Below are 25,067 nucleotides of genomic sequence, written 5' to 3'. Positions count from 1 at the left end.
AATAAAACTACAACAAAACCAAACAAAAAAGCATTCATGACTTATTATCAACTTTGTGCCAGGAACCATACCTGGAGCCAGAACTCAATGTTATGTTAGAAGAGACAGACTCAAAGGTGGCCAGAAAGCTGTGTGGAAGAGTGGTGAGCAATTCGTGCCTTAAAGTCCGAAAGAGAGGCCTCTGGCAGTACACTCAGACAGCTGAAGCACTCCACAGAGACACTGGAGATATACCTCACGGAATTCTCTTGAACCTTAAAAATGGCAACTCTCTTACCCACACACGGTAAAAGGCGTGAGGAAAGCACACATAACTCAAATTCATGAAAACACCAGACTTATCTTAAAAAACAGCTTCAACCTTCCCATTCACCCACTCCAACCCAATTTTTAACTAGAACTACTGATGAAAAGTAATGTTGGCCTGAGTCAATTCCAGTCCCCCTTTATATATTTTAAAATTGTATACAGCAGTGCTGTTCTGTAGAAATAGAACGTGAACTACATTTGTAATTTTCAATTGTCTAGTCTTCTCAGTTCAAAAAGTAAAAAGAAATAGTGAAACTAAATTTAATAATTTTTTATCCCAATATAACCAAATTACCATTTCAACATGTAAATGATATAAATAATTGCTAATGAGATATTTTATATTCTTTTTTTCGTATTTTCTTCCAAATAAGGTGTGTAGTTTATACTTTGAGCATATCACAACTTGAGCCAGCCATATTTCAGGTGTTTAGTAGCCTTGTGGGCCTGGTGAATACCAAATCGGGCAGAGCAGGTATATAGGGGAGGTTAGGCGTGGTGGTCAAAAGTGCAGGCTGCAATCCAGATGCCTGAGTTTGAACACTGGCTCTGTCATACTAGCTGTATGACCTCATCTGTAAAACAAGAATACTTAAGTAATACCATCTTTAAGCAGTTGGTCTGAGGATAAAATAAAATAGTCCTCGTAAGACATTTTGTAAGAATTCTGGCAAATATTGTGCTTAATAAATGTTAGCTGGGGTGGTCACTTTATAACGCATGAGCTCTATACTTAAAAACATATGTGGTCCTGAACAGGTTATCTTATCTCTTTGAATATTAGCTTCCTTCTCCGTAAAACAGGGTGATAATAATACTTCATTGAGAAGATTAACTGGGACAAACATAGCACTTAATAAATGTTCGTTTCTTTCTCCTTGACTTTAGGTGCCAGCGAACACAGAAATAGCCGAAGGGCTTGCTGAGTGGGAGCAGAGCTAAATGGGCCTGGATAATTGGCAAACGGATAGTCACGAGGTTCACTATGCCACAGGCAAGCATACAGATGGTTCCAACATACCTCGGCCAGTGTGGGAGTGCCCAGTAGATGTGTTTCTTTTGCAGTTCCTTTACTAGAAGCTTCATAACAGCAGGTATGTTTACTTTTCCACAGGCTAGTAGAAATAGAGTCTGCATGTGCATCTTATGTAACATATCCCTCCGTATGTATGCTGAATTCAGTAGGCAGCCATGTTCGATATTTTAGAGCTGTAGCCACCACTCAGCTCCCTTGTGTTGGTAAGAAGAAACACTCAGGGAAAAGAAGACCTATTTGTTTATTATAAGGTTCAAAATCTCTAAGGGTAATAGCCTTTATTGCTTTCCTATTCAGAAGTTTGTTTTTTCATATTTAATAGCTCATACGGGATTTTGAAAAGGAAAACTTAAAAATTTTAATTAGAACCATATCCTAAATATCCTTTTGCTCCTCTGCATTTTTGTTTATTTTTTTTCTTAGGAATGATTTGTTCAGAGTTTTGAAATTACCAGGGAAGAGCTTTTGAGGATGTTTGAGATCCATGATTCAAAGGGACACATGAGTGACAGCTCTGTTTGTGACATCAGAAGCCACCAGCCATTCCTCAAACTGCCAGCTCTGGGGTCCTCCATTCCGCACTCGAAGGAGATGCTGCAAACCCTGCCAAGGTTTTCATGCCCCTTGTCTTTAACATTTCAAAAAGCTCACTTTCCAAACACAGTGAAACTGCCATGACCAACACAATGAACTCTGGGTGATGTGGAGGCCCCGTCATTTCTGCCATCAATGGAAAGGGCAATTTTGATTAGAGACAAATAGTACTTGATTTTACCTAAAGGGACTTATGACTTCTTCACAGTTCTAACCCCTCCTTCTCCACAGGAATTCAATAATGTAAACCTAACAATAAAAAATGAAATAAAATGAATATAATGAGAACACCCTAAAACTGGTTTCCCTCCTGGCCTATATCTATGTTGTATCTTTCAGAAATAGTCAGAAACTAGGCTTAAAACGAACAAACAGAAAACACCCCAAACCAGAATCTAATGCTGATATGATCATTTAAATAAACACACTGGACAAAGAAGTTGTTTTACAAAAATGAAAATGGAAAAAATTCCTTGAGAAGAGGCATGGATTATTCAGGATACCTGTGTGATTCTAATTGTTTCAGTGCTACTAGGTACATTTTAGGGGAATGTGGCTCTGATGGATAAATGCACTTTTAATTCATTTAAAGGCAGTGATTTGAGATATGAGACTTTTTTTGGGTAGGCACAACCACAAAAATGTCATGTAAATCTTGAAAAGTTTTTCACCCAAAAACCTCAAAGGGTTTGACTCATGTCAACATCCACCGCCCCATTTGATAGGCAGAGGGAGAAGAATGATTATGAAAGGAAGATTCTCCGAGACCAAAACTGGAGACCTACTAGAGGCTGGGCTCACATAGGCACCCTGGCCCAGACCACAGTAGGGAGGGAGGTCCCTTTCTGCCTTTGTGCCTCATCTCCTGAGTTAGAGACAGTAGCTTATTTTCCTCTCTTGGTTCCCTTCAGTATTCCTTATTTATTGAACAGATGTTCAGTACGTATTTGTTGACAGAATGGCCTCCATTTTATGAGTGGAGGTGACTTAGCAGGACACATGCTATTTACACAAACAGAAGAACCTAGCAGCACACACATGACTAGGGATCCCATTATTGTTCCTAGAGGTAGATTTATAGTGAAGTGAATGAGGGCCCCTTATTTGTGCAGACCTTGCAATGGTGTGTTATTTTTCTTTAAAAAAGTTTTCAAATTGCGTGAGTTTCAGACCTCACAAAACTTGAATCTGTTGTGGATTCCTCTTAAAAGCTGTATACAAATGCCATCTTGCATTCTTAATCTGTCATTATTTTGACTCCTAGTCATCCAAAGCAAATATAAATCAATTAGCTTTGTGGCCATGGACAACTGAGGCCTGGGTTTCCTCATTTCTGAAAATGAAAGGTGATTAAATACGATTCCTCAGATCCCAAAAGAGAATAATGTGGGGAAGAAGGGCACAGTGAGAAACGGAAGGAGGCAAAGGCCCGGACACCCTGGTGCTGGCTGCCCCAGCAATAGCTGGCGTATGACCTTCAGTGAAGAACTTTACCTCTCAGGGCCTCATTTTCTCTCCTATGAAATGAGGCAGGTGGACAAGACATTCTCTAAAGTCCCATGACTCCAGTACCCTGACTTGTGCAGTGTGTCACCGCTCATGGCCACTCTCACTGGGTGCTTACAGTAGCCCTGAGATTAGTCAATGGAACACTCTGGTGAGCTTCAGAATTCAGATTCAGTGCTCTTCTTACTATACCACATTGCAGGTATTTTCCAGCTCAACAGTAAACACGGCTAATGTCATTGGTTTGATGGCCTTCAAATACGCACTGTTGTCATACCAAGTCAAAGATGACAGTCTGACATGAACCAGCATTGCAGATGTAGACGTGGCAAATGATGAGGGTGTAGTTCCTTTCCCGTAAGAGGCACTGGACTTGAAGCTGCAGCTGGTACAGCCCATCTGCAGGGAAATGCCATTTTCTTCTCCTGCCTCTGCTCAAAACTTGAGTCCCACTGCATACAGTGATGCAGTCATTAGAATCACTCATGGCACTGAAAAAATCCCAAGCAGCCCAGAGTCCCTGGAACTACCATATTTGAATTCCTGGAGAGATCAGGGGCCAGGAATCTTTCCTTTTAAGCTTCCCAGGTGATTCTGCTGATCCACAAGGTAGGAAAATTGGTGTTCTAGGTATTTTTCTCTGTCCTAATGAGCCTGGAAATGCTGTATCACTTAAAACAGTAAGTTTTTCTGGCTACCCTGATGCCTTGTGTCACAAAGTCAAGCTGGTGTAGCATTGGTTAGGACAAACAGTGACAGTCACGAAAGACCACCTATTCTATGATTCCATTTATATGAAATGTCCAGAAGAGGCAAATTCACAGACACAGAAAGTAGAGTAGTGGTTTCCAGGGTCTGGGGAAAGGAGATTGAGGGAAGGAGTAAGGGGGCAGAGATGCAGGGAATGGCTAAGGGGAATGGCGTTTCTTTATGAGGCAATAAAAAAAATCTAAAGCTGATTGTACTATGTGAATCTACTAAAAACCATTAAATTGTATACTTTAAATTGTTGAATTACACAGTATGTAAATTATATCTCAGTAAAGCTGTCATTCATATATATGTATATATACATATACACATTATATATATATATTTTAACGGCCCTAATCTTCTCCTCCCTGCACTACACACAAAGACACGTGCACCAACTCATGATCATTGGCAGGTTAATTACAGAGGCCCAATTACGTATATGAATGACACTCCAACCACCTCACTTGTGACCACTTCAATACTCGCCCCAGCGCTCCAGCTCCCCTGCACCAGAGACATCAGATCCTCCCGGGTGGATGGCACCACCTGGTGGCCATCACAGGAAATCCTGTCGGGACACCTCCGCACTACCTCCTCTATCGCCATTCTTTCCTCTTCTTCCAACGTCAGGTCTCAGTTAATTCTAGTTGAGGTAATCTCCAATTTATATGGAAGCACTCCCTTTCATCTCTCCTCTAAACTCTTGCCTCAGTCTTCCTGTACGCTGTTAAACAGCTTAAAGAACTGTAGTTTTAAGTCTATGTGTGAAAATGGAAAGCAACGAATCTTAAAGTGGATAGATACAAATTAGATCTAATAAAGAAGCAATGCATTGTATTAACAAACATCTCAGAGACTAAGAAAAGCAAATAGCTATATAATAGGAAGAGATGTTCTGTTTCATTGGTAATCAAATAAACACAATGGGATGCCATTTTTGCCTAAAAGGGTAATATTCATAGTTAACAAGTGAGACAAGACGCCCACAAATGAGTGAGAGAGCACAGCCATGTAAATCCAACTCTGACAGAAGGCAACCTGACAGTATGTAGGAAACGGAGCCTAAACAATAGGTGCAGAGCTTGACCCAATTCTTCTTCTTTTCATAGAAACATATACCCCAGAGAATTTATCAAGACTGTACACAAAAGTTGATGCAAAATATGTTCATTGAAGCCATGTTTATGATGGGATAAACTGGAAGAACTCTAAATGGCCAACATTTGGAAAAACGATGAGTAAATTGAGGCATAAACATTTAATAGAATACAGCTACTAAAAATAATGACATTGATTTGTTATAGGAATAGGCTCTTGATATCATATTAAGTATAAAAATAGAGATCAAAGATTTACTGTATGATTTTAAAAACTACCTATGTTTGCATAGAAAACAGACTGGAAGAAAACATAGGCAAATGTGGAAAGTAGGTAACTCTGGGTGGTAAGATTATAAACAATCTTTATTTTCTAAATGATCCACGACAGCTTTATCATCTTCATCATAAGAAAAAACATATCGAAACATAAGTCATCCATATAGCATCCTTCAAGGCACTCCCAAATTTCACTCCGAGTGTGTGCTGGCAGAAAAAATAAAGCCTCTAGAGCCATGGGTCTCTATAGGGGGTTTGATTTTGATCCTCAGAGGACATTTGACAAGTGTCTGCTCATGCAGACATTTCTGTTATCACAACTGGGGAAAATGCTATTGGCATCTAGTGGGTGGAGGCCAGGGATGCAGCCTCCACCACAAAGGATGATCTGACGCAAATGTAAATGGTGCCAAGGGTGTAACCTTGCCCTGATTTGAACCCAGGTCCTTGGCCCTTTAGTTGTTCCATCTTGGCATGCTGCTCACCCACCCTAAACCTCAACTTTCCCTTGTAAAATAGAATCATCTGCATATGATTTCTGAGGGCAAACTCACAACATGTAAGGTGTTTGGCACATAGTAGATACAAAATAAATACTTGCTTCCTTCTCCTACAACACTGTGACTCAATTTAGTATTTCCTTTTGCTAGTTATAGCAAACTTTTGCAGTTACAGAAAGAATATGTTCTATATTTTCAATTATATCTCGATTATCCATTTCAAATGTAATTGTGGAGTTAGTCAGGTAAGCTTTGCTTGCTCTTCCCAGATTCTAGAGCTTTAATATCAGGTTGATACCATGAAAAAATTAAACTACTGCCTGTACAATATTGATTGCCAAAAACCCATGGAGACAAATGTCTTAAGTTGTAGGGGTAATCGAGGTGAAAAGCTGACCTCCTTTTGGGGTCCACCCTGCAGTCAGAAGGGCTGTCTAGAGAGGACCCAAGAGGCGTGCAGGCCCCCGAACGACAAGAGCATGGGTATGATGTGTGCCTCTCATTACCCACCAAAGCTACATGTGAATGACCTCGGGCTCATGCAGTCATCTGGATTAGTTGGATTTTTTTCCTCTGCGGAATGAGCTCTATTAATAGATCTAAGGTAGGTTCATTCTTACTGCTTCTCCATCAGAACAGTGCTGGATACCTGATAGAGCTGTGGGCCATTCTGCCAGTTATCTCTCAGCTCCTTTGGCTAGACTGCAGAGAAACTGATGGTGGTCATTCACACAGACTCCTTGATGTCCAAACTGAGTGGGGGAGGTGATCTGACCTGCCCAGGAGCATGGACTCATTGGGGCAAGGTCAGAAGATGACCTGGGGGGATAGGCAGGCTGCAGGAGGAACGTCTGGAGGTACTGATAACTCTTTTGTCAGAACCACGGATCTGGCAAGCTGGGAGCAGGTACCCTGCAGCAGGTACGTCTTGCCTGTCCACAGCCCAGACCCCTAGGCACCAAAACTCTGACATAAAAAAAAACAGAGGCACTTACCAGGCTCCAGTGTGCTGTATACAGACCTAGTTAAATGATAGATGACTACCAAAAATTCTATTCACTGCCCACACATGCAAAAAAAAAAAAAAAAAAAAAATCCTTCCAATATTAGTATTATGTATCATTTACTGTCAGAATAACCCGTTTCCTCTCCTTCCTTTGCAAACATTTTCAGACAAGAGCACCTGCATTGTTGCCATGTTTTTGCATACTTCACTGACCAAGGGCTATTCGGGTCTGGACAAACTCAGCAAATAGTCCCTCCCATCATCTGCTGAGGATTTTTTCTTTCTTTCTTTTTTTTTTTTTAAAGGAAATCAAGCAAGATACGGAGAAGGGATCCACTGCTGCAATTCAGGAGACAGGCATCTTAGGTAGTTTACAGCAAAGGGACTCTTCCCAGCAGGCCCATCCATTCCTGCTGCTCTGGAGGAAAACGTTAGTCACTCATATCTTGTCCAAACCATGCAGGGCTTGTTGACACAGGCCTGCTGAGCTGTCGTACCAGAAAGATGGCATCAGGAAGGTCCCCTGGGCCTCTGCAGGGCCGGCTAGGCTCCTGGCGTGGCTGTTTCCTCAGCCATAATCTCTGTCGCATGCAAAGAAAAACTTGAACAGGCCACTGGGGGAAATGGCCAGTAGTGCCAGGAGCCTGCCACAGATCCCTTCTGGCAAGGCCTATCGCTATGGTCATGTTGGCCCTGGATAGGTATCACTCTGTCTTGGTCAGAAACTTTTCCTCCTGCCACTCACTGCACTGACACCCACTGGGAACCTGGGATGGTCTAACTTGCCATGAGAGGTCCGTGTCTGACACTCTGGGAGCTTATAATCAAATATGTCCTAGTGAACAATCACCTGGAAAAGGTGGCGCACCTCAAGGAAAGATCATTTCACAGATTATCCAGCACATGCTGAGCAGTGCAGGAGGCACATTTCTCTTATTATCTCTCTGACAGTTGTTAAGTACTGAGTCACTGAAGAAATACCTACCTCCATCTCCAGAGACCCCAATGGTGCTGGTGCCATCTGTGCATGTATTTGGCCAATACAAAGGGAAATATCCAACCTAACATCCTATCCAAATCCACTGCTACCACCTCTGCTGGCTTGGAGGGTATCCCTACATTTGGGGCAGCCTTTTTATCTGCAAGGACAGATAGATGTTACAGGACATTCCATAGGCAAGGTGCAGAAGGGAGGATGGAGCTTCCCAGGTGAGCTTAGGGCCCTGAGTAATACAGACCATGTGCCCCTGTGCCCAGATGCTCTTTAAGTAGAGAAACTTGGAGACAGCCTTAAATGCATGCAGCCTTCCCTGCCACCCTCCCTTCCCCATGACCACCTTCCACTCAACATACACTGATTAAAAAGTATGTTTCTTTTCATTTCTCCCTGCCTGAATCTGAATTTGTATCATCTCCATCCCACCCTTCCTCAAGGCAGTCCAGCTCAAGTTTGATCTATGACGTCTTCTCTGGGGGCCAATGCCCTGTCCCCCTCTTGAACTCCAGTGGTGACTGTCTGTCTGATCCACATACAGGGTTCTCAACTTCTATCTAGTATGTTGCAGCTGTGCATTTTAAGTTTGATGCCCCTTTCCCTGCCTAGACTTTAAGTCCCTTAAGCAAGGGCTGTGAGTCATGGTAAGAGATGGACGGGGCCAGCTACTCCTGTTTGCCGTTCCCTGGGTATCAGTTTGTATCACATCCTTTTAGCCGGCCCACCTCCCTGGGGGTGAGGCACTGCATGAAAACACTTTGTTACCCCGAGCTTTTGTTATTCTTATACCTCTGGATGCCTCTAGACTCAAGTACCAAAGGAACATGCAGTCAGGGAATGGGAAAGCAAGGGGGAAAGCAGTCGAATTCTGTTCCATTCCTGATTTTCTATAAACATGCTGAATTCCTCTGGTCAGAGTTTAACCTTTCCTGAAAGGTTAAAAGAAGACAGTGCCTGATGGAGATCCTATATAAATAAGTTAGATGCATGTTTATGGGTTTTGAAACATCAAGGCCACAGTTCCTGGCAGGTAGTAAGCACTTGATAATTACTCATTGAGTAAATAAAAGTGGAAATGTATTAGATAATATTTTGATAGGCTATTTGGTTCAAGGAAACGTATTGATTATGGACTACCAGAGACCCCCGCAAGAGGAGTCTGTTCTCAAACCACAGAGAACAAGGTTTTCAATTCACAACTTTCTTCCACTGACATGTTATATCCACATGGACACGTTTCACTTTTGGCTTGGCAGTCTCCTTCACTTTAAGCCTGCTTCTATAACCTATTTCACGGCAGAATACAACATTTGTAAAGTCCCAAGGGCAAGAAGAGAACAGAGCAAATTTGAGTATGAAAACGTTGCTATTTGTGAGTGTTCAGAAAGCATCCATCCTCACTAGAGTCACAGGTTTCTGATTCCTAAGGTCAACACCAACAGCGGGCCGAGCACTTACGGCCAGGCGGGAAATTCATTCTGCCGAAGTTTAACATGCAACTGCTAGGGGCAGCTTTCTGAGGCCACAGCTAACAGGAGAACACAGGGAACCTAAGACAGAAAGATAGGACTATCTTGCAATCCCAAAGCCACTTCCACTTGGAAATATGTCTAGGAGGATGAAAGAATTAAGGACCATGAGAACGATGCTTTGTACCTGTGTGCCATTTAATACTTTCCAAAATACTTTTATATACGTTATTTAATTTGACTGCCCTATCAACCCTGTGAGATAGACTGGACAATTTATCTCCATTTTTAGATTGGGAAACTAAACTTTGCAGGACTGAAGGGGCTTGTTCAGTGCCACACAGCTGGTCTGAGCTGGGGCTCGAACCCCAGGGCGCCCTGCCTGAGTGCTCTTCCTGCTATGCTGTACAAACCCTGTCACCCCAGCCCCCACCGCCAGTGCCCCTTCCTCTACTGACATCACACAGCACACCATGGTCAAAAGTGCACGGTCAGTTATATTTGTGGTATGAAACTGGTCTGCTAAACCCTTCCAGCCGCCTTCAATAGTTTTTTTTATGAACTGTGGTGCCCAAGGTATTTGCACCAATTGGTTCCAAGAAGGCAGTTTGTCAGAAAATTTGCTTCCAGAAGCTGCACGTCCCTGAAACACCATCCGCCCCAATCCACATGTGGTTTACCACGACTCCCAGCATCGTTATAGTTTCTCAGCTAAATATCACAGGATTGTACTAGACTACTAGGACTGAAGGCAGCTGGTTGAGGGGGAGCATTTAAACCTAACCCAGCTGTCCTGCCAACAGGACATTGAACTTGTAAAGCTCAAGCTGCACCATTATGGGCAATGTTAAACTTTTTTAACCTTTCTAAAGGCTGTATCAAATAAGACAGAACATAGAAAAGTATTTCTGCAAACCATAAAATATATAAAATTTAGTTACCACAATTCCACTTCCTACATGTGCCCAATCCACTTTGTCAATTACCTGTGGGAAAGTGTTGATTGCGGCTTCCCTGGTGACTCAGCACACTTCCTGTTGCCTCCCCCTTTTTCTAGATGGCATGCCTCAGGTGACATGAAACAGAGTCCCAGCTTGAACGCTCTGGGTTTTGAACAGGTATGTCTGGGAGGACATCTGCCAGAAGCCTATTTGTATGAGGAACTGAGAAACCTCCCGGAGGAAGCTCACCCTGAAGAAAGAGGGGTCTGGCTTGCCAACCCCGAGGTGGCAGGCAATAAATAACGCCTTAATGGTCAATGGGAAGGAAGGGATTGTTTAGTACCTGTGGTTCCCAGTGTTTAGCTTTGTCTCCATGTCCAACCCCCCCATGTGAATCCTACAGAAAGTTGTGGGGCAGAGGGGCAGAAAAATAAAACTGTTTCCCTAAAAACTCTAATATTTGGGGGTGTCAAGGCACACTGTCTTGGTCTATTCAGGCTACTGTAAAAAAGTACCTTAGACCAAGTGATCTGCAAACAGCTGAAATTTATTGCTCACAGTGTAGAGGCTGAGAAGTTCAAGATCAAAATGCCTACAGATTCTGTGTCTGGTGAGGGCCTGTTCCTCACAGATGGCTCCTTCTCACTGTGTTCTCCCATGGTAGAAAAGGCAAACAAGCTCCCTCTAGCCTCTTTAATAAGGGCATGGATCCTATTTGTGAGGGCGAAGCTCTTATGACCTAATCACTCCCAAAGACCCTATCTTTTAATACTATTGCACTAAGGATTAGGTGTCAACATATGAACTTGAGGGGACACAAACATTCAGACCATAGCACACACTGAAGGCATTTCCCATTGCCCTCCCAAGTCAGCACCCACTACAATAGGACACCCTGAGGCTGCACAGCTTGGGGGCACCCACCAGCTGTAATGGGAGACAATCATTAGCAGAAGGGCATGGTGGTGCCCGACTTAAAGGGGACAAGGGGAGGAAAAGGGGAAAATGTGTAACTGTCCCATGGAAATGGACCAGTTCATTATGCTCAGGATCATGCATGGCATATGCCCTATAATCTCCAGAAATGTTTAGGGCACTTTCCAGGAAGTCGCAGTCCTAAGGCACAAAGGATGAAAAAAGCCAGTGACATTTAGGTTATTACTGTCAAAATGCTCCAGATATATTTACATGTTGTGAGGCTGGATAATCTTGGGTGGAATAACACTAGTCCCCACTTGCTGGTGTCTCAGAGGTCTATGGTTGTTCCAAGGGAGCAAATATGCCAAGGTTGTTTCAACAAATATTTAGTGAGTGTTATTTGCCTGTTTCTGTCTAGGCACTACAGAAACAAAAAGCAAGGCAGACATTGTGTGTGCATTTGCAAATCTCACAGTCTAGTGAGGAAGGCAAGCCATTCCTCATCATAAATGCCAATTTACAATGAGGCTAAAGAAGCAAATACAAAGAAGTATCAGCAATGAGCCCTGGAGTGAGGATCATCCTTAAGGATAAACCTTGACCACAATTTGGTCAACCTTTAACCCTTTCTGAATCTGTACAGTACCTATAATCAACTAGATCAACTAGCTAAAGAAACAGTGTGATGTGCTGGACAGACAGAAGAGGAGAACACCAGGGTCCAGCTCAGGTTCTGATCCCACAACTACTAGCTGTGCTATGGATGGAATGTTTGTATCCCTTCTAAAATTTACACTTTGAAGCCTAATCCCCAAGGTGATGGTAATAAAAGAGGCCCCAGAGAGTTCTCTCATCTCTTCTGCCATGTGAGCACACAGTGAAAGACAGCCATCTATGAATCAGGAAGCAGTCTCTCCCCAGGCACAGAATCTGCCAGCACCTTGGTTTGGACTTCCCAGCCTCCAGAACTGTGAGAAATAAATGTCTGTTATTTCAGCCACCTAGTCTATGGAACTTTTGTTACAGCAGCCTGAACAGACCATAGGACAAGCTGTATCCCCGATAAGTCACTTCTCTGAGTTTCTTTTTCCACGTCTGTAAAAGGTGGCAAGGAATACTCACCCTCCTTTCCTGTCTCCTGGAAGTGTTTGTGAGGGTAAGCATGACACTGTGCATGAAGACAATTTGAGAACCAGATTCCATAAAGAGGGATTCAAAAGCAAAATACTGTATTTATGTGGATTATAATAATTTTCTTTAGAAAATGGGGGCTTGATGACAACTGTGTTAATTTTATTCCCCAACACCCTATTATTTGCCAGCCTGCCTAGGACATAGTACCCAGTTGTGTAGTCATACACCAAACACTAGATTTTGCTGTAAAGGTATCTAAATAAGTGACATTTAAATCAGAGGACTTTAAGAAAAGCAGATTATTCTCCATAATGTGGGTGGACTTCATTCAATCAGCTGAAGGCCTTAAGAGAAGAGACGGAAGTCCTCTGAAAAGGAAAGAATTCTGCCTCTGGACCGTCTTCAGACTCAAATCATCAACTCTTACCCCAGTCTCCAGTCTGTCTTACAAAGTTTCAACTTGCCAGCCCCCACAATGATATCAGCCAACTCTTTAACTATCCCTCCCTCTATATATACATTTCATTGGTTCTATTTCTCTATTTCTCTAGTGAACTCAGGATTTACATCTAGTTTAGTGACTTCCAGGAAAATATACTGGGGCTCAGACTTGCCCAGGTTCCAACCCATATAGAAGTGAACATTTCAAAGCATTATTCTACAGACAACTGGCATAGCAATTAATAGTTGCTACACAGTAAACTTAATTTCAGGAGTTGTCATCTGGTTTTCTGTGCCCCTCTTTGGCATTCTGAGATAGTCACATTTTATATAAGGAATGGACTAAAGATCTCATGTGACTGCAAATTCACAAAAATTCAAGAACATTCCTAATTGAGAATGATGACAAGTTTTGCTAATCATTATTTAGAATTACTAAGCCTACTACTTTGAAATTGTGATTCTTGACAAATTGTTATTTGTGAAAGATTGACATTACTTCACATTTTGTGCATTCAATAATACTGTACTAACTTTTTATATTGTACTCTTTCAAAGACACATAAAATGTTCATATAAAAACCTTCCTCATATAAAATTCCCCAACACCCTATTAAGATTATTTTCTATTTTTGTTCTAGGTTTATGCTTCACTAAAACATTAATTACAATTAAGCAAGATATAAAATAGACAAAGATGAAATGGTTTAGATCTTTTGATCTACAAGGTATCTAGGAGTTATAAAAAGTAAATATTAAAAGTTTATACCATAATTAGTGAATAACTAATAGAATTATAAAAGTTAAAAATAGTGTTGTCCTAAATTTTAAAACATCGAAAGACGTAACAATAAGGTGTATGAAATGCATAAGCTGGCAAAGAAAAGAGATTTGGGAGACTGCATTTCACTCTTGTATTCTTATCTTAATTGAACAGGTGGTGAGAATTAGTACAGTGCTTGCAGACACCTGAGGCTAAAACCGCCAAACTTCTCCGTACCCCAGCACATCTTTGCCACTTTTCTTTTTTCCCAATGGAGGAAAGAAAGACCTGAGACCCAGACCTCGCCCTGTGCTCCAGTCCTCGTCCTCTCCCACCTCCTCAGTGGCCTGCTCACATCCCACACCTTCAACTCTCCCTCTCTGCTGGTTCTTGGCAATGAGCACTTCAGCAGTTTCAACCTCTCACATCCTCAAACAACAACCTTCACAGAACCCTTCCTCAGCTCGAAGTCACTCACCCTCCCCAATCCTTCCACAGCTATTATTCATCTCCCCTTTACCTGACATTCTGGAAACACATTTATACGTTGTATCTTCTTCCTTCTTTCCCATTATCCCCTCAATGCACTGCAGCGTGGGGTCGGCCCCCTCTACTCCCCAGCTCCCCAGAGCCGGCTTTGCCCAAAGCCCCGCAAAGTAGTAACTTCTGTGTTGCTACCTGCAGTGAACACTTGACACTCAGTGGTTCTTAGCATTTCACGTGACCTCTCCGCTCAGCCTAACAATGGCGACCGCTGCCCCTTGTTTTCATTACACTCTTTCTGGTTCTTCTTCTTTCTGCCCAATTTATCCCAGTTTCCTTTGTGGATTCTTCATTTATCTGGCCTTTGTCTTAGGTGCCCTGCTGTTCTCGATACCCACCCAGGGTGACCCCATCCATTCTACAGCATCATCCACCACTAACACGGAGATGAGTCTGAAACCCTTCCCTTCCCCAGACATCTCTCCTGTGCCATATACATCTAAGTGCCTTCTGGACACCCAGGGCACCTTAAACACACACAAACATGTCATCATGTTCATCTTTCCTGTCCTGTCCCCTCCCAAAAACAACCTCCCCTGTTTCTTCTAAATTTCTCATTACTATCCACACAATTGCTCAACAGAGAAAACTGAAAATCATCCAGAGACTTTAAGGATTGAAGTTCAAGGTGGACAAAATGTAACCCCAAACTGGGGGCCAAACTGGGGGACCAGTTCATTCAAAGATGGCCTACAAACCAAACCCAATGTTCTCATTGGTTCCTCCAGGGAGGGGATAACCTAGAAACAGATTTTAGTCAAGCTGTATGAGTCAAGAGTCAGCTGCAGTAATTTCTCCAGCTGCAGAGAGAGACTAGCCAGAAAGAGTCCCCCACTCTTCAAGGTTTGCTTCACCCTCCTATCCTCAAATGGAGGCAACTGTTGCCACGCTGTGGCAAAGCGGAGGCACTGCAGCTCCTTTACCAAGGCCAGAGCCCGGTGGAGTAGAGGCTCCTAGGATCTGCCCCTTCAAGCAGCCTATCTTCCATAGGACTCTTTCTCCACTTGGTATTTATTAAGAAAGTAACCTTGGGTCTCTACTTCTACATGAAAAATTTGAAGTCCAACAGTGTCATAAAAAAGAACCTGGGTATTTTAATGTTTGGCAATATGGATTTTAAATTATTCAGAGCCATCCAATGCTATTAGTTGATACATTTCTATCTTAATGGCCAGATACCTGGTGTTATTACAGTACTAGATGGCTGGTGGCCTAGCACTGTGGGGAAAAGGAACAGCTGGCACCGAGCAGCCCATCTTTTACCTGGGGCTGTTAATGTTCTGAAAACGAAAGCGCATTTTCTGGTTGGATTCATCCAAGGCCATTATCAGTGTCAGCTGGCAAAACCAGTTCTGACTCCCAAGAGCTCCCCTGTCACGGCCCATGGTTCTCCGAATCAGTCCCTTGGACAAGCCACAGCTGGTGGCTTGTTTCTGGGGATAATGCAACAGCAGTAGCCATTTAGCTATGTCTTGGAGACCAGTGAGCAACTCTGGGCTTGGGAGAAGATGGTTACTGCTGAAATACCGGGCGAACCGAAGCATGTCTGAACTGTATTGCTAACTGATGAGCAATCAAACATAAGATTGGGGCAAGCCGCTAAAGATTGAAACATGTTGTCAATAATCCACAAAGTGAGAGGGGGAAGGCCTGTAATTCAGTTACTCACAGCATCCACTGATTACATCTAAGAGTGGCCTGGAACCCCATTTTATTTTTTTCAAACACCAACTCGAACCCGAGAAGCCCATTTTATTTGAGAAAACTAGGCTTCGAAAGTTGCCAAGATTACACACAGCTAGAAAATAGTATGGCTACGGCTCAACCCCAGTTGTCCGCCATAAACATACACACTCGTTACGTAATGCCAAGTAGGTCCCTGTTTGTGTTTTTATTTGCTTTGGATTAAGAATTTACCCATTTGAAAGATGCTCCTTACCAACCTGATTTTAAGGCGCCCACAGGGAAGTTAAACATAACCCCCAGTCCTCTCTGGATGTTTTGGCAAAGGCTTCTACCACTTAGAGCTATTAATGACCAGGCTACCAGAGTTGAGGAGTCTTCCAAAATAAACTTCTTGTCTAGTTGGCCCTCTGCTGGTTTAGTCCCAGGACTGCAAAAAGTCCTTCCGGCCCCTTGGGCAGTGCTGTACAAAGGGTGCGAACTTTGCACCATGGTGATCACAGTAACAGTCAATTTTAGGTAACAGACATTTTTGCTCAGCACATCACTGAGCTCATGACTAGAACTTCTAGGCAGAGATCTTTAAAAACACAGAATAGAAATGGAGTATGTTCCTTGAACTTAAAGGAAAAAAGTCTTCACAGATCCAGAGGTAAAGTAGGATTTACGTACTTACTGCCATTAGATATATTTCCCCCTAATAGTGTATATTAGTTCCTGAAATATTTACTGAATGTTTACTATGTACCTGGAATATAATGCAGTTAATAAACAGATATAGCCTGGTGCAGCTTAAAACCCAGTGGAGAGATAAACAAGAAAACAATGATTATAAATGACAAAAAATGCTATGGAGCTTAAAAAAGGGTGGGGGGGGGGACACTGCAACCGAGAACAGAGGAGGGTGCTACTCAGACAGGGCAGTCAGGCAGGCTCTGTGTGGGTGACTTTGAAACAGACCTCAACAGGAGGATACAGCTGCACTAAGAGTGAGAACACAGGAACAGCCTGTGTCGATAGCTTTGAGGTGGGAAGAGGCCACTGTGACTCAGGGCCAGGATGCATGGAACAAAGAAGGGGTATGATGGACAGGAGCTGTGGGTCCTCACAGGTCATGCAAGAAGGGTTATTTTTATCCAGGGTACAATGGGAAGCCACCAGTGGAATTGTAACTATGGAGGTGACACTAATATGGTTTAAACTTTTGAAGTTAAACTCTGCCCTTCCGGTGAAGAACAATTGGAAAGACATCGAGAATAGAAGCAGGAAGATGAGCTAGGAGGCGATTTCAAAACTCCATGCCAGACATGATGGTATCTTGGACCAGGGTGTCTGGAGTAGAGCTAGGGAGAAGCAGACAGGCAAACTGCACATGTATTTTAGAAACATAAATGAAACACATTACTTAAAATTGAGGCAAGAAGTGTGATGCAGAAAATCAAGGATTACTGTAGGTAGTTTGCCTATATGGCTAAGCAGCGGCACTATTTACTTAGACGGAAAAAACGGATATAAACAGGTTGAGGAAGGTGGTATTAGAGAAATTAGGATTGAGACCTGGCAATCAGCAATTAGTGAAAGCCTCTGGATACAAAGGAAAGAAGTGTGGGCTTACTGAGACCAGCTCAGCCATAGAGACCCCCACCCACACGGCACTGAAGGCATTAAAAAGTAGACACCCAGATAGAACAGCAAAGTGAGACTATCCAGGGACCAACAGGCTTCCGAGCTGAAAGCCTCAAGGGCCGACAGCCTTCTGGGCTGAGGGCCTCGAGCAGACTCTGACCCCCGTGTTTATTCTCTCTGAACAGGTGATTATTATTAACAGCAGGTGTCCTGTGTTTTCTCATAGAACCAAGATAGACTTGGTAGGCAGCTGGTGCCTGCTCACCACTGATCAAGGACAAACCAGAAAGTTTTCTCCACGAGGGAGCCACGGGGGCAGAATCACATATCTTGCGCTTAAAGAATTGTTTTAACCTGTGTATGATATACATCTGTCTGCTACTTTAGAATGCCCCAAGCAGTTTTCTACTTGGTGTGGGGAGTGGGGGGCAACCAGGTTTTCCTTGCTATCGTTCTTCTTAGCAAACAATATATTTTATCATATACTCAGCATTTCTCAACATGGGCTGGAATACAAATACTGGAGTCACCAGCCAAAAAATGGATTGAGAGTCAAGAGAATGACTGAGATCAAGTAGATAGAGAATTGAGGGAAATAAGAGAAGTGGACCCAGCACTGAGTCCTGGAGAACTGAACATTTAAAGGCCTCATTAGAGGAGCCAGAGAAACCTGCAAATGAAACTAAGAAATGGGTAAAGAAAAAAAGAAAGCCCAATACTTATTTGTTGATTTAAGGATTACGGTTCCTCACCCTGCTACTTTGATGTTCACGTTTATTTCCTCAGTACCTAAAACAGTGCCTGGCACTCAGTAAACACTAGTTGTTTGATGAATGAGTGGCGAGAACAGTGGGCTACAGTGGACCAGGAGAGAATGAGAGGTGAAGAAGGACAACCAGCATGTGAGGAAATGTTGCTGCGAAAGGCAGCAGAAAAATGGTACAGTAACGAGAAGAGATATGGAATCAAAGAAGAAAATCTTTTTTAATGGGTTATATGATACCTCACTGACCTAACAGTAATCTATACTGATACTATATTCCTATATGAAAAGGCCAATTTATAATTCTATATTTGAGAGCAAACATACACATTTGTTAAAGTCCATTGATGATACGATTAATTTATTGAAGTAGACAAAATAAGACAGATATTTGTCTTCTAAGTACCATGTGTTGGGTAGTAAACAACTCTGCCTGCAAGGAACTTAACGTCCACTAATTATCTAAAGTGATGATGATGATTCGTTTAGAAATGACTTCATGGAAGTGCAGTTTCCCATGCTGAAACTTTGTTTTTGCTTCTCTGGACTGGAACATTACCTGCTTAAAGGTAAGTGAATTTAAATCCTACCCCTAAGCTGAACAAAAGCTTATAGGAGTTAAGTAATTTGCCCAAGGTCACATCAGTAATAAATGAAACTGGCATTTGAATTTGGGTGTCTCTGGCAATGGCTTGTGCTCATAATCACCATGTTAATGTGTGTTGAAATTCACAACAAAATACAGTATGAAGCTGGCATTCAGATTCAGGTGTCTTTGGCAATAGTTTGTGCTCATAATCACCATGTTAAATCTATGTTGAAATTCACACCAGAATACAGTATTACCATACAATATGATACTATAGTATGTATATTCTTTCTGTAACAATTAAAAATAAACTTTTCCAACTTGGTTCTTCATAATAAAATCCAAAAGTCAATGTTGGAAGTGTATGGAAGATACTCCAAGAGTCTGTCAGAGGGAATTAGCATGAGGGAGTGTGAGCAAAGATGGTGGAAATCAATGGATGAGGTGAAACAATGATTACTCACATGAAAAAATGAGCAGACCACCCAACACATTAAATGCCAAGGTCCCAGACTGAGAAAAGCCTAGGCTTCTTATTTTGTTGCTTTTGCCCTAATCATCTCTGGACGATTCTGTTAGTTTTCATCCTAGCTATAGTGGACAATTCTAGGATGACTCCCAAGATTCCTACTTGCTGGGAGTATAATGAGATATCAGTCCCTTGTTATACGAAAAGGGTCATGGGATAGTCACTCATATTATAATCAGAAGGCTAAAGAGATCATATTATAAGCAGAAGACTAAAGAGATATTCTCCTTCTGGCTATGAGAAGGCATACGGCTTACAACCTGAGGCAGCCTCTAAAAGTTGAGGGGGGCCTTGGTTGGCCAACAGCCAGCAAGAGAAAGGGAACTCAGTCCTACAATATAATTCAAATGGAATTCTGCCAGCAGCCTTAACGAGTTTGGAAGAGGACCCAAGCTGCAGCCAAGACGGCGTTTCTGGTCAGCACCTGAACTCCAACCCACATGAAACTCCGGAGCAGTGGAAAACTCAAATAATAAATGAGTGCCATGTCAAACTGCTCAATTTGTGGTAATTTGTTACACAGTAATAGAAAACTAAAATTCAAGTCAGTATGGATCCCTTCCACAGACAGATAGGGGAGACTTAAGATTGCTATGTTAGCACATTATTCCCAGAGTAATAAGGGAAACAGAGTTTTAAATTCTGAATTGTCTTAATCCATGATCTTTTATATCTCTATGCCTTTTATTTTCTTTTAGCTTTTGTGGGTACATAATAGTTGTACCTCCATGCCTTTACACTTATAGTTCTCTGATGAATTCTTACTCATTCTTCAATACCCAGGTCAGATGTAGCCCCTTCCAAGCAGCATTCCCTTACAGCCATCCCATCCACTCCTGAGCAGATTACCCCTTCTCTTTGCTTCACGGCAGCAGCTTGTGTGTACACCTATGAAAACACTTGCCGGGATATACTGTCATAACTTTTGATGTGTATCCCCGCTTTCCTCTCCACCCTCAGACCGAGAATCTTTACGGCAGAGCTATACCAGCCTGCTGCCTACTGCCTAGTATATCATGGGTAGTAGATTGTTGGATACGGAGAGAATGGAGTCTCTGGATAAACACAGGCTTTTGATGCCCCACAAGTGGCTGTTTCTTTTCTAGCACAACCAATCAGGCCTCAGGTGTTAGTGGAAACTTGGAGAGCCTTCTCCATGACAACAGCTTAGGTGAATAATCAAGCACTTCCGGCCTTAAAAAGGTAGATATTTATTGTTTATCTCAAAAGAGCTGGCCTGAAATCTATAGGTGTGTTTGAAGCAACAGGTGACAGATGCTGAGAAGAATTGAGATTCTCCCCAAAAGGGATGACAGGAAGCTCTGTCTGATTTGTTCTAATTCAAGCCGTTTGCCAGGTTTGCATGCTTGCTGATTCGACTAATTTGTGTTAATCCGCTTTTGAAACCAAATGTCAACCTAAACAAACCACAATCTCACAGAATTAGTTTTACTCAATGGCTTAATTCTATGGGTAACAAGATAAAAATGAGAATTACATATCAACAATATTCCTGGCATTCACAGAACCCTGGGGCAGACAGCATTTTTAGAAAATCACAGACTCAGACAAAATAATGCATAATCTGCAGGGAACAAACAGCATTTGCTTGGTATGTTTTTGGAGATAAATTCTCATTTTCCTTCAGACCCACTCCATGGGCAAATCCTTGAACTCTAAGGAAACGCTCCCTTGCATTCCACTTAAGTTAACCATGCCGCTTCTTTAGGATTCTGCCTTAGTGAAGAAGGAGATCATTCAGAATCAGAGGATAAAAAGCAAGGCATGGAAATAAGGAACCTATGCTGCATCACCAGCACATAGGAGCTAGATTCTCTTTATAAGCAAATCATTAAACCACAAACAAATGAAGTACTGCTTTTTAATATAAGTATTATGACCACAACCAGAAAAACCTGGAAAACTTCAGGGGGGAAATGGTCTTGCCACCTTAAAAGAATTTAATTATTCTTAATTATTTAATAAAATTGTTAGATTTTAGAATATTTTCAAAAGCTTTCAGCATACACTGTTAATGTCAATACCTCTTTTGGCTCCTCCTGGGTATACTGGAGTCATTTGTACGAATCAAGTCAGATCCTGTAGGTTCTACATGTTAAATCTCTTTTTCAAGTACTGGCTGGCATTAACTCAAAAAGCAGCTATCTAATGACACAATTTCCCTAAGATCAGCCGTGTGGAGAAGACATCAGGTCTGGTTTCTAATCTTTCTTTAGCAATAACGCTAGATGCTCCTTCATTCATTCAACAAACATTAATTGAGCACATATTATGTACCAAACATTGTGCTAGGTACTAGGGCTACAGCTGTGTATCAGATAGATAAGGTCTCTGCTCTCACAGGACTCATATTCTCATGTGGGTGTGTATTTGTAATTATGTAGAAACTGTAGAAGAAGAAAAGGAAACCCATGAGAAAGTAGAGTTTCTTAAAAATTAGCTTCCTTCTCTAAAAAATAAAATGGGATAATAAAAGTATCTACTTATAAGGTTGTTGTGAGAAGTGTGCAAATATATTATTTAAAATGCCAACACAAACTTCAAACCGTCAGAACACAGTAAATACCTTCGATGCTCTGTGGGCCCACGAGATTCATGGCCTGGTGAGCTGGATATTCCACGCGGGGCCTGGCAATGCCCAATTGCTCCATAACGCCATGAAGCAGCCTCTGGATATCTGTTTCTGAGACCCTGTCAGGGGTCCGGGGGCTGTAAGCAAATGTTGGAGTCCATCCAGATGCCAGCAAAAACAGTAGGCCAGATAGCACGGTAAGGACCATCCTGGAGACCATTTTTAACCTGCAGATTAAGGACCAAATGTATACTAATTGGCTACAATTGGCAGTTGTGATAATACAATTATGATGATGCAACCACTCCAGGTTGTGGTTCAAGGACCCCCCAGAAAGAGACTGTAATAAAAAATCCTTAGAGGGTTGCTTTTGTCTTAAGTCTCCATGCTAGGCAGGACATTATTGCAGAAAGGTATGAAATAAAACAGTTGCGGGTATCCAGTTCCCTTTGTTTGCTTCTTGGAAAAGCTAGGCTGGAATGGCGGTTCTCACTCATAATTTTTATCCTCCTTGTAGCTCCCTGAAAGTTCTGTGTTACTCCTAACTTCACCACCCTCTCCCTCTCTTATTAAAACAAATAAATCAAAACTTGCTTCAATTGTGAGAAACAGATAGTGGCATCTTGAGTTTTCCCAGTCTCAGGGAAGAAAAGGCTAACAGGAGGGAGTCAGGAAGACACAAATGGTAAAGCAGCACAGGAAGGTTGCGAGTGATGGCAGGGAAACATTTTAGCTTAGCAGACACCCAACACGTTTGAGATCCTGAAAGGAATGAAAATGCACGTTGCTTAGATCCCACCCTGCAATCTGCTGGGGTAGATTGAGGTATGTTTGCTTAGCAGCATGCTCAGTGATCGTGGGCAAGTCCCTCAGTTTCCTTCTCTGCAAAACGGGGACAATAAAAGCATTTACCTTACAGGGTTGTTGGGAGGATGTGTGCAAATGCCTGGTAAGAGTGTGCCAGGCACAGAACGAGCCCCTATATTGCTATTATTATGTTGGTAACACTGCCTTACAGTTCTGGAGGTTAGAATCTGGGGAGGCAGTGGTGGTGAGAGGGAAAAAACTAGCCTGGGGGTGGGAGGGTCAACCTGTCCTAAATGTTGGCTTCTATGGTTATGTCTGCAAAACAAGGGAACATTATCCTTGCTCCTTAACCTGTTTGGACGGATGCTTCAGGCACCAGCCTTGGAAATCTTCCTTTTTTTTTTTTTTTTTTTTTTTTTTTTTTTTTTTTTTTTTTTTTTTTTTTTTTTTTTTTTTTTTTTAAGGCGGAGTCTCGCTCTGCCGTTCAGGCTGGAGTGCAGTGGTAAGACCTCGGCTCACTGCAACCTCCGCCTCCTGGGTTCAAGCGATTCTCCTGCCTCAGCCTCCCGAGTAGCTGGGATTACAGGCGTCCGCAAACACCCCCCGCTAATTATTGTATTTTTAATAGAGACATGGTTTCACCATGTAGGTCAGGCTGATCTCGAACTCCTGACCTCAGGTGATCCACTAGCCTCGGCCGCCCAAAGTGTTGGGATTACAGGCGTGAGCCACCGCGCCCAGCGCAAACCCTCCTTTTAATCATTCATCTACTGGGGATGGGGGACGGAGAGGTGGGGGGAGGCAAAATCGTGGATTTCCTTTACTGAAACAAAATACTCCGCCATTTCTTTTTCTGCAAAGGACCTTTCTAGCCGCTAGATATAAAACCTCTCTCTCCAAAGAGCTGAGTAGCCGTTTAACAGCAAAATCTACAGTTGTGATGGAAAAGGCTGGAGGCAGGCGCGAGGCTCTCCATCTCCATCTTTCCCTTGTCCACTCTGAATGCAGGATGTCTGTTTGACTTCCATGCTAGCAAACGCCGCTCTGATTTGGCGGATTACCCAATCTCCTCCCTCGGTACTCCCTTCCCCTTACTAACAGCCAAACATTCGAATCCCCCACCCATCCTTTGACCCCAGCCTCCATCTCAAGGATTTTAGCAGTACTCCCTCCCCCACTGGCGATGATACCAAATCTCGGGCTAGCGGCAGGCGGCCGAGGCCACATCAAAGCTGTACTCACCGAGAGGCAGCGCGAGGAGCCTACTGCAGTGTGGGCCTCGGTGGGGTCAGGCTTGGAGCGGGCGAACGGGAGAGCTGGTGCGTCACCTTCCTCCGCATCTTAGCTCCGCCCCAGCCCCTCCTCCAGCAGGTGGAAGTTGTCTCGTCAGGACTCCTCAGACTGCATCTCAGTAAGTGTGCCTCTCACCAAGGAGCCGCACAGCGTTTCAGCCCACACATTCTGCATGCAAACCTCTTGACTACGAAATTTCCTAGAGACCCTTTTCCTCCATCGACCTCTGTGGAAGTCATTCACCTCCTTTCTCATTTCAATTACAATGTGCCAGGACACCACTATAGCACACCTTTAATTTTGCCAACTTCTAGAACAGGGTTTTTTGTTTGTTTGTTTGTTTTTAAGTCTTTTATTTTAGTTTCGAGAGAAAAAGGCAATGAATGGTAGAGTGATGAAGAAAAGATGAAGTCCTAAGAACTTTTAATTGTGGCTAACAAGGTACATATTGCTCTGAGGGGCCTCTTACTGAGCATTAAAACTATTGGGATATTTAATACCAGAAGCTAGAAACTTTCCTTAGTTATAAACTTGAAAATCTGTAGAAATATTGGCTCTAAGTGTTACTTCTAAACTTCCACACAAATAAAAGTTTATCTTAAGACTTTTGTTTAAAAAAACCATCAGGCCGGGCGCGGTGGCTCAAGCCTGTAATCCCAGCACTGTGGGAGGCCGGGGCGGGTGGATCACGAGGTCAAGAAATCGAGACCATCCTGGTCAACATGGTGAAACCCCGTCTCTACTAAAAATACAAAAAATTAGCTGGGCATGGTGGCGCGTGCCTGTAATCCCAGCGACTCAGGAGGCTGGGGCAGGAGAATTGCCTGAACCCGGGAGGCGGAGGTTGCGGTGAGCCGAGATCGCGCCATTGCACTCCAGCCTGGGTAACAAGAGTGAA

At 42.8% G+C, this 25,067-nt stretch overlaps 1 protein-coding gene across 3 annotated transcripts in view; it reads right to left on the bottom strand.

The window, feature by feature from the left end:
• Positions 1-24,337, bottom strand: part of LOC108311892 (neuroendocrine protein 7B2) — a 51,986-nt gene extending 27,649 nt beyond the window's left edge. For 2 of the 3 annotated variants that reach the window (XM_017539532.2, XM_017539531.1), the window contains exons 1-2: positions 24,119-24,337; positions 22,064-22,296 (exon numbers count right to left, since the gene is read on the bottom strand). In XM_017539532.2, the coding sequence (XP_017395021.1) occupies positions 22,064-22,289 (226 nt within the window). In that variant the 5' untranslated portion in view covers positions 22,290-22,296; positions 24,119-24,337. Of the gene's footprint in view, positions 1-22,063; positions 22,297-24,066 lie in introns of all 3 variants that reach the window. The other variant, XM_037742373.1, reaches the window with a different exon arrangement.
• Between the last annotated feature and the right edge of the window lie 730 nt (positions 24,338-25,067).

Source organism: Cebus imitator, unplaced genomic scaffold, assembly GCF_001604975.1.
Source record: "Cebus imitator isolate Cc_AM_T3 unplaced genomic scaffold, Cebus_imitator-1.0 Scaffold119, whole genome shotgun sequence".
Classification (NCBI taxonomy): domain Eukaryota; kingdom Metazoa; phylum Chordata; class Mammalia; order Primates; family Cebidae; genus Cebus; species Cebus imitator.
Note: the sequence above shows the minus strand (reverse complement) of the source record. Positions and strands in the feature narration are given on the sequence as shown.